The sequence below is a fragment of the Austrofundulus limnaeus genome, unplaced genomic scaffold (assembly GCF_001266775.1).
Source record: "Austrofundulus limnaeus strain Quisiro unplaced genomic scaffold, Austrofundulus_limnaeus-1.0 Scaffold149, whole genome shotgun sequence".
In the NCBI taxonomy this organism is placed as follows: Eukaryota; Metazoa; Chordata; class Actinopteri; order Cyprinodontiformes; family Rivulidae; genus Austrofundulus; species Austrofundulus limnaeus.
In genome coordinates, this window is record NW_013952551.1 from 849,709 (window position 1) to 860,334 (window position 10,626).

Sequence of the window (10,626 nt, forward strand, 5' to 3'; positions counted from 1 at the left end):
CACACACACACACACACACACACACACACACACACACACACACACACACACACACACACACACACACAGAGAGAGAGAAAAGCCTGTGCACCTATTGATTCTTTCTGTTTATGCTTGAAGGAAAATGATTAGCTTTCCACTGGGTCACCACAACAAACTCTGAAACAAGGTGGAAATGTATCAGTGCAGCAACACACACTTTGCTATTAGAGTTTAGTTACAAAAATAAAAGTAATCAGCTCATCATTCTTGCATCCTGTACCTCATCAGTACTTGTGGATTAATAAATCAGAATGATTGGAATCTGTCAAAAGGAAAAGAATATTATTCATTTGATCATATTTCTGTGTATCATCATGGTGAAAAGCCCCAACTATTTATTCCATTAGCCTACTTGTCAAACATTAATCTCTCTTGGCATTCAGCATTAATACATGTTCTGTCTCTACAACGTGTTCACGTTGAAATCGGTCGGATTATTTATGAATTAAAAGATTGAAAGCTTGTTCCACATTACCATTTAGAGCAGCTTTTTAAAGAAACAAATTGCAAAATCACTGCTTTTTTGAAATATTATTTCTCAGTTACATCACAGTAAGCAAATATTTATTTATTTATTTATTTATTTACTTATTTATTTATTTATTTATTTACCCACCCAACGTACTGGTTGAATTATTGCTTCATTTCTTATTCAGTCCATGATCCCATGTACTTCTATATGTGTGTAAGTTAATTAGACCCAGAGGTGGGTGGAGTGGCCAAAAGTTGTACTCAAGGAAGAGTAGCACGACTTCAACATATCTTTACTGAAGTAAAAATAAAATATAGCCATCTAAGAAATTACTCAAGTAAAAGTGACCCCCAAGTTTACACTACACACGGTTCCGCTGCACAGTGCAGTTTGCCACAGTAAATGCGAGATCGCACAATAAATCGAGAGATAAATGTGGAAGTCGGAGCAAAATAATTCATTCTGTGGAAAATGGACTCCAAACACAGTTAAAACAGCATCGCTGTTGTCTTTTTGAATTTGGAACTTTTGATTTCAAACTAAAATCCATTTAAATTATGTCCGTACACATATGCTTCACGCTGCATGTTGCCATCTGCTTACCAAACAGTACGATACATTTTGACAACTCTTGTGTGGAAATATATGCATATATATTTATTAATTAGACAAAATTAGTCTGACTTTGGTGAATTATTTTTGAAAATACAAATGTGCTCATTCCTTTTCCTGTTGGCAGTGGTGGGCAGCACTAATCCAAAAATTAGCTCTGCAATTTCTAAAGCGCTTATGAAGATATTTAGGTCCACAACTTCAAAAATGCTTATTACGTAGAAAATTAGCGGAAGCTAATTCTAAAGCACAGGTTCAATTTGACACTTACTAGCTGGCAACAATTGTACAATATAAGTACAACACTGCCAACTAGCAGTGTATGAACCCTTGTACAGCTTAATCCTACAAGCGTTGATTGCTGGGGATGTGATTTCCCTTGGTCGCTTGGTCAAGGGTCAATATGTTGACGCAGGGGGCATGAGAAGGGGCTCAATGGTCAGGCAGCCAGGAAATGGAAAGCCATCGGTGCTGTTTTGCAGAACACCAGGAGACCATCAAGCCAATCTGTAGAATCTAGTGATCAAATCCAAATATATATCCAGCTAGTTGAACAGAGCAGAACAGAGGTCCCACCTTTGACATGTCCTCCCATGGAAAAAAAAAAGTTCTAAAAAATTATTAAAAGTCCAGCTAACCAAATCCATAAAAATAAATCCATAACTTTCGGTTTCAGATGAAGACGTAGAGGAGGCTCCGAGCAGCAAAGCAGGGAAGAAAAGGGAAGGCAAGAAAAAAAGAATAAGAAAAAAAAAGTTGGTAGGATTTGATCATGTAAGTACACATTTTATTAAACGTGAACATGTTTAATTGAGTAGATGATGATAGCAGAGGTAAATACTGGAATGTGTTTGAGCAGTCAGGATCATATTTGTGACAATATTTAAGATTAAAAACTCAACTCCTTGAGTCTCTCTTGCCTTACACTAACATTACTTTAAATGACCTTGAATGCTGTAAACTATTTGATAAACCTCGTTGAAGGTTTGTTCTGTTTTTTGCAGTTCCAGACCTTTAATATTTAAGCAAGCATGAGTTTTGCATTTCTTGTAGAAGAAACTGGACTCCTGTGGAGACAGAGATAGCGGTCTGATATTTGATTTAGACCCCCACCCCCCCCACCCCCACACCCACTGCAAGGAGGAAATAATGATAAATATCAGGCCAAGTCTGCATCTCCTTTTTATTTATTTATTTTGTTTTTGTGCAGGCAAGGTTAGAGTCAGCATTTTTGTTTCCCCCATCAAGTCTCGTTGGCATCATCTTGTGAGACTATGGAGATTCTAACATTGTTTAAGGGAAGAAAAGTCAACAGTTGGAGAGGAGCTGGGGTCATGCATTTTCAGCAAATAAAAATGTTTGCGTATGAATGTGTGTGTGAGTGCGTGCGTGCGTGCGTGCAGACATGTTTTTGCAACTTGGTGGGGACGATTTTTTAGGAAATTGCATCCTCGTGGGGACCAAATGCTCAGTGGGGACCAATGTTCAGGTCTCCACAAGTTTGGAGGCTGATTTTGGGTGGGGGGTTTGCTTTAGGACCAATGTGTGATTTAAGTTTATGCTAGATTTAGGAGCAGGTAGGTACTGGAATGGTTTTTGCTACAACATGGGTACCAAAGCAAGGCCCCCACAGGTACGAATGCAAATTACGGGTGGAGGTTTAGGACCAAGGTGTGAATTGAGTTAGGCTAGTTTTAGGGTATTTTAGGGTAAATGGTCAGGGTTAGAATATAAAATTACCATAAAAAAAGAAACTAGTCAATCCACGGTCCCCATGGGGATGTAAAAACCAGATGTGTGCGTGTGTCTGTGTGTGCTTGTTTGTTTCTGCTACAGAGTGAGGACCACTAGCAAAATATCCTGATGCATCTCAGTAATTCAGGTAAAAAATCAAAAAGAAAAAAATTGTATAGGTCTTCTGGACGGGTTCTTCTCTAATGAAACGTTTCGTCTCTCCTCCAAGAGACTTCTTCAGTCTGAGAGTTTCAGGCAAAATTCAGGCTTTTAAGCCCTGCCTCCAGGTGACTGATACTCACATCACATGGCTATCGTTGACACCTAATTAACACTTATTGTTAACAGGGGGTGGAGTGATACTGGSAATAGCCGCGCTGTAKGAGGGSGACAACTGAAAACGGAGGCCTCCACCTCTGTTTAATGATGGACKGTCTTTCTTYACAAAAATGGCTTCTTBTACTCCTCTCTCAAACCAACGTTCCTCTCTATCAAGAATGAGAACATCCTCATCTCTGAAAGAGTGACCGCTGGCCTGTAACTGAGTGAAAACTGCAGAGTTCTGGCCATTAGATGTAGCTTTTTTTTTTCACTAGCAAAATATTTACTATCAAAGTGAGGTCTTTGATGTGAAGTGAGGATCTTGTTCCAGTCTTCACTTCATTTTCAGCTCTACTGTGCTTTACTTGTTAAGTTTACAGGTATGGTGTGAATAAAGTATTTGTTCGGGTTATGGTTAGGAATAGACCAGTAATGGTCAGTTTTAGGGAAAAGGTCTGGGTTAGGCATAAAGGCCGTTACAAAAATGAATGGAAGTCAATACACAGTAGGTAAATGAAAGTACAAGAACGTGTGTGTGTGTGTGTGTGTGTGTGTGTGTGTGTTGGGGGGGTGGCATAGACTGGTAAAAACAGAGGAGTGACGAAGTGAGATAGGAAGTGAATTAAGAAGAGTACAAGGCGGGAACAATAGAGACTTAAGGTATAGAGAGCGGGGTAAGGAGAGAGAAAGAGTTAGGCGAGTCAGATGGACAGAGATTGTAGTGCCTTGCAGCCAGTGTCCATATCTCTTGCCAGCATTGACTCCACACGCTGCACTACAACTAATGGACTCTGTCCTTCTCTTCTGTCTTATCTACCCTCTCTCCCTTTTTCCATCCTTCCTTCCTATCTCACAGTACTCAAAGCTGCTCTATCTTTCCACTTAACGGTTTCACCTCAATCTCATTTTTATCACACTTTGCTCTTTGCCTTTCCTTCTTCTGCTATCTCACTCTCAAATGCTTCTGGTCTTTCTCTCCTTTTCTATCTCGTCTTCCTTTTTAAGGTTTTTTTTTCATCCATCTCTTCTCGATGACAAGAAACCTGACAATTTCACTGTCTACTCTTTTTCCTCTTCTCTTCGGTTGCACTAAATTTATTGGAATTTTTGTACATTTTGTTGCTGCCTTGTGAAAATATTTTTTTGGTCTTTGTGTAGATCCATGCAGCTCCATGGTAAAGATTATTATTGTTTTTTATTATTTTTTAGATTATTTTGTGTGGCCTCTTATTCCTAGAGAAAAAGAAAAAAAATATTAACTTATAGATCCATAACAAAAGCTACAAAATTAGGTTGAAATGGAAAAGAACAATGATGTTGCAGGACCTTGGTGCATGAAACTACTTCTTTCTAGTCTGATATATTTATTTTCTCACCTAAATAAATATGATGGTTTGTTTTCTTACTTTCAGATGACCCAGGAGCAATACATTCTTGCAGCCCAGCCGAACCCTCTCCACCAGCGGGGTGCATCAGAATGCAGCGCCCAGGTTTACCCTGCAGTCGGCATCTATGGCTGGAGGAAGAGATGCTTGTACTTTTTCATCCTCCTCCTTCTCGTCACCATGATCGTCAACCTGGCGCTGACCATCTGGATCCTCAAAGTCATGAACTTCACTCCGGTAGGAGACATCTGCGTGTGTGGGCCGTTAGTGTCAGAGTGTTATACGAGTTTGTGTTCACATAAAAGAAAGGAGTTTGCTTTAATGTAATAAAACCCATGAGTGACAATAAGTGATTACAGTGGTAACTGTTTAATTCGACAGTAGCTGCTTTATCATGGCAAAGGGCACCTTGTGCATTTGTTGGAGACACCACAAGCTTTGACTAAAGTAGTAAGGTTTGGTGTCCTGGAAACAGCCCTGGATCAGAGTTTAGATCGGGCCTAAAATGTCCAACCTGAACCAGCCCAAACTCATAGACCAGTGCTATTCAATTGGCAGCCTGCAGGCCACATCTGGCCCATGGGTGACTTCTGTCTGCCCCCTCCTGCAGCACAATATTTCAGCTATATACAACTGTGACAGTAGAAAACAAATGGTCAAAATTTACTTCTGTGTATACAACTCTGCATATGTTATGGATGATTTTTTGTCATTAAATATTTGCATTGTACATGCATAAATACCGTGAATCAACACAATTTTAGATTGAATCAGAAAAAAATAATTTAGATCAGTGATGCATGTTTCTGAAAATTAGCACACACAAAAAACTTTTTGTAATTTATTTTACATTATATTGATGATAGGATTAATTTCAAATTAGGCTATAGTTTAAAGAAATTGTGAAGTTTAGCACCACAAAAATATTTAAAATTATACAATTTGATACACTGTATTTTAAATGAAAAACATCTGACATTTCTGCCAATTCTTAGTGTTGATGTAGTTATATTATACTGTGATCAAGTAGTTTTATTTAATTTTTTAATGCATCTAACCTTGAAGTATCCATACAGCCAATGTTGCTTTTACATTTGGGGTTTGTAATATTATAATTTAATAATCATACAGTATATGCAAATGATATTGTGTTTGACCCCTAGGAACTTTTAGTTATTCATCTTCACATCATACATTGCGCTTCAATCTGCTTCTAAATAGAATCTGGGAGATAAAGGATGTGGATGAAGAAAAAGGGCAGTCAGACAATTCGCCTGAGGAAATCGAGACAACATCATGCATAAACGACAGGAAGATAATGCAAGCCATACTCGCATGTGAAACATGAAAGCATATACAAAATAAATAAATAAATAAATACATAAATAAATAAATAAATAAATAAATAAATAAATAAATAAATAAATAAATAAATAAATAAATAAATAAATAAATAAATAAATAAATAAATAAATAAATAAATAAATAAATAAATAAACTCAAAGCAGAAGAAGTCAAAGGAATCAAAAGTTAAAGAATCAACATAGACTTCAACTTCATCACAGGATTTGATTTTGTGCACTTTAACTGCATGACAGTGATGCAACTTCCACATATTTCATTATAACAATAATAAAACAGCTGTTTGTAGCATTCCATTTAGAATGACACAATGAGTGCATAAGAGGAAGACTTGTACAAGGCTGCTGGGAGGAATATAAAAAGTCTTTTTCTGAAATATCTGTTTTAATTTTTGCATAGTTACTTGTCAATTTTTGAAAGACACACGAAAAGAAAAAAAGAAATCAACACCTGACTTTTCTTCTGTGTCAATATTTCATTGCAGCAATACCCCTTAGTGACATTCTTTATTAAATGAGAAACAAGGTGAGGAGTTCTATAAGCTTTTTCATGATCAACTCACACTTTGCTGTTCTCATCTCACAATTCCCATACTTAATGTGCTTATTTGTTTTTGTCCAAAGTGTCATCAATCTTCTTTCTAATTTCTACAAAGTTTGATTCCAAATAAACACAGACTTGATCACATGAATCCCTGGAGAGATGGTATTGTGACTATCATCTCTTGCCTTGGCAAAAAAAAAAAAAATAAAATAACAACAACAACAAAAAAGGCTGATATTCTCTCCATGAGATGGGACAAAACATATAGGGATTAGTGAAAAAATGATGCAAAATGAAGAACAGAATGTTAGAGGAAAGAAGGACTTAAGATGGTGAAGACAGCAAAAACTAGATACTGCATAGTTGTGGCATAATGACCCACACAAAGGCAAATCTATGGGATAAGATAACTGTCAGAATTATTGTTTGTGTAAGAGTCTAACTTTGTACATGAAAGTCTATAAACATACATGAATTTGTTACAACTTTTCCACATTACAAGTACAAATCAAATTTACAAGTACGAATCAAATTTACAAGTACAAATCAAATTTACACGTACGAATCAAATTTACAAGTACAAATCAAATTTACAAGTACGAATCAAATTTACAAGTACAAATCAAATTTACAAGTACGAATCAGGAGGCACGGTGGCTCAGTTGGTAGAGCTGATGCCTAAGGTCACCGGTTCAAATCCCAGTCCAGGGACCTTTCTGGGTAGAGTTTGCATGTTCTCTCCGTGCATGCATGGGTTCTGTCTGGGTACTCCGGCTTTCTCCCACAGACCAAAAACATGACTGTTAGGTTAATTGATAACTCTAAATTGTCCCTAGGTGTGAGTGAGAGAGTGAATGGTTGTTTGTCTCGTTTGTCTCTATGTGTGGCACTGTGATGGATTTGCGACCTGTCCAGGGTGTACCCCGCCCCTCGCACTGAGACTGCTGGATATGGGCACCAGTGACCCCCGTGACCCTGAAAGGAAAAAGCATGTACAGAAAATGGATGGATGGATGGAAGTACGAATCGAATTTACAAGTACAAATTAAATTTAAAAGTACAAATCTTATGTGAGAATACAAGTTTTTAAGTTACAAATATAAGTTAAAAAGTTACAACTTTGCCACATTACAAGTACAAATCAAATTTACAATACTTGTAATGTGGCAAAGTTGTAACAAATTTATGTACGTTTATAGACTTACATGTACAAATTTAGACTCTTACACATACAATAATTCTGACAGTTATCTTATCCCATACAAACCACCCACTCAACAAAACTCACATATGGGTAGCAGCATTTTTAAATGTTCAGGTATTTATATGAGAAGACTTTGGAATGCTCATTACAAAAAAAAATGTTGATGGAAAACAAAAAAGCTAAATTGTTCTTGGTAGTCTATTTGAGAGTGATGACGAAACAAGCCACGTTCACATGCACAATATACTGTATATAAGAAAGCCTTCACTAAAAATGTTGTTTTTGATTTAATTTAAAAATTGACTTCAAAATAAGAAGTTAGTACAGGAAAGGACGTTGGTCTTTCCACAATTAAATCAAAGATTATTGAAAAACTCAAATTGTAGTTTATTTTATATTTTTGGCTTGAGAGTTGTCCTGCTGTCATTTGAAGAGTTTAGTAAATACAGACAAAAAGACAAACCATGAAACTTTATCACATTTAAAGTATTACCTTTGGGGCTGGATAAAATACTAGAGGCCATATTTGGCCTGTGGGCCTTGAATTTGTGCCATGCCCTAAAACATTGATACTTTTTCTATAAATTGTGGTTTAATATTATTATTATAAAAAAGCTCAAACTTAAACAAATCATGGACAGTTTGTCCATCTCAAACCATGACAGTAGTGTTGACCAACCTTTCTTCTTCATATGCCTCCCATAGCTGCTGCTGGTTTAATCAGGAGATCACAGTCTTTCCTTTACTTTTCCTTTTTTTTGACATTATGCTGCAGTTGGTAAATGTTATGCTCTTTATGATAATAAAGGGTTAATAGTTTTCACAGACGAGACAAATTTCAGTTATGTTTAAAACTTTGGAATCTGATGTCTAGCAGACATTTTACCTGCTGATTAGACGTCACCAAATTCTCTGCTGTGCAATAAAGAGAGAGAAAAGGAGAGAAGCTGCTCAGCAGAAAGCCTCTTTGTCTGGATGTACAGCAGCATTCATTTAAGAGTGGCACCGCACTGGAGTGCCGTGGACTTGTGTGTGTGTGTATGAGAGAACGTGTGTGTGCAACATGGCATTTTGGGGCATATTATATTGTAGATATCACTTTTAAACACAGAAGTGAAACCATGGACCACCACTGTAAAAGATGTAGTCCTGTCAAACGCTGCCATTGCTTTTATAATAACGTGCAGCGCGCAGAGGGGTTCTGTATGACTGACAGGAGCCGGGTCAACCCTTTATTTAACAACGCTCTGATGGCTTCATGTTCAGCGCATGCAGTTCATCCTCCTGAGAATAGAGTTTTTAAATCAATGATGAAAACATTATTAGTGCATGGAACAGGTGGAAATGGTCACTTTGAACTGGAGTTGACCCACCCGGCGCTGCTGTTGTTTGTATGTGTGTGCAAGTGTGTGTGTGTGTGTGTTTTAGCATGAGAAAGTTTGGTGTGTGCATGTCCTGAAATGTGTGTGACTTGATATTGAAAGCCATACCGAATAGCTGTGAAGTTATAATTTCCACCCTAAGTTTGAAAACAGGTGCCCCGACAGTCAGGTGTTGTTTCCAGCAGGAAGCGTCCGGTCAGCTGACTGCTGCCCGGCAGAGCGTAGCAACAATAGACATGTCCAAAACGTTGGAGTAAAATAGTAACTTAGCAAAATATTAACAAAGCAAGTAGATATTTGAGTTCTACAGTGCTGCACTACCTAAAAACTTTCTGAGAATTAATTTTGTGTCAAGAAAAAAGTAACGTGAAAATTTCCTTACAGCTTTTTACTGCTCTCTATTTCTGTGTGGACAGCCAGCCTCCACATCCAATGCATCGTGGGATTGGGTGGATGAAGAAGGATGATGTTTTGATTCATTCTGTGATTTTTGACAACTGTAGCATGGAAACGGCTGCACTGATCAACATGGAATTTGGCAGGAATGTAGATATGTCCGACCTACACTGTGCCAGCCAACGGTTAGACACCATATTTGAGGAGGTTGCTCTATCTAAAAAGGAGGTGTCTGGACATAAAAAATGCTTATAACTCAAAAACTATTCAGCATAGAAGTTTCAGATTTTTGATTTATTTATTCATTTTATTTTATTTATTTATTTATTTATTTATTTTAGTAGTTTAGCTCTGATGAACGGCTATTTACCAGACCCACCAATGAAAAAAATAAAATAAAATAAACCCACTTTATAAAGTTGGGGAGCAACTGCTTTATTCATTGTGAGAATAAACACAAATGTAGGGCTTCACAAGCAGATGGAAGAACAGTCATAATGGTTTTATTTTACTACATCTCACTGCATCCTTTAAAGCAAAGAAGCAGCAAAAAGCAAAGTGACAAAGAGCTACAACAAGAAATTATAAACCGTTACATGAGTGGCATTACAAGAGCACACAGAAAAGGAAAGTCTGGCAAAATAGAACTGAAAACCTGGAACTACATACTGAGGAGGCAATGACTAATCAAGTGTAGGTGTGGTAATTAGTAACTGAGACCAAGTGTGAGGGGAACAGAGGGCTAAACAAGCTTAAAAAAGCACAAGTACACACACACACACACACACACACACACACACACACACACACACACACACACACACACACAATCGACCAGAAAACAAACATGCAATGCAGAAAGAGAAGATAAACAATCTCCACAATCAATAATTTATGACAAAAAATAATAAACAGAACAGTCAATGACCAATATGGAAAAAGAAAAACTAACAAACCAACTTTTAAACAAAACTGGAAATCCCAGTAAACTGTTCTTTAGAACAAGGTAAACACAGAATTATGGCAAAATTGAAAGCAGGGGTTCTTAATCTTTTTGACCTCGGGGCCCAATTTGTTCAACATAAAGTGACACGAGGCCCAGTCACGCATTGCCATACGTTTCGAAATGATAATTATTCTAAATCTTGCTTTAAAAATATAATTATTCTAAAT

General features: G+C 37.1%; 1 protein-coding gene across 3 annotated transcripts in view; it reads left to right on the forward strand.

The window, feature by feature from the left end:
* sgcz (sarcoglycan zeta) overlaps positions 1-10,626 on the forward strand; it is a 539,914-nt gene that overhangs the window by 249,847 nt on the left and 279,441 nt on the right. For all 3 annotated transcript variants that reach the window (XM_014016646.1, XM_014016647.1, XM_014016645.1), the window contains one exon: positions 4,594-4,803. In XM_014016646.1, the coding sequence (XP_013872100.1) occupies positions 4,594-4,803 (210 nt within the window). The remainder of the gene's footprint in view (positions 1-4,593; positions 4,804-10,626) is intronic.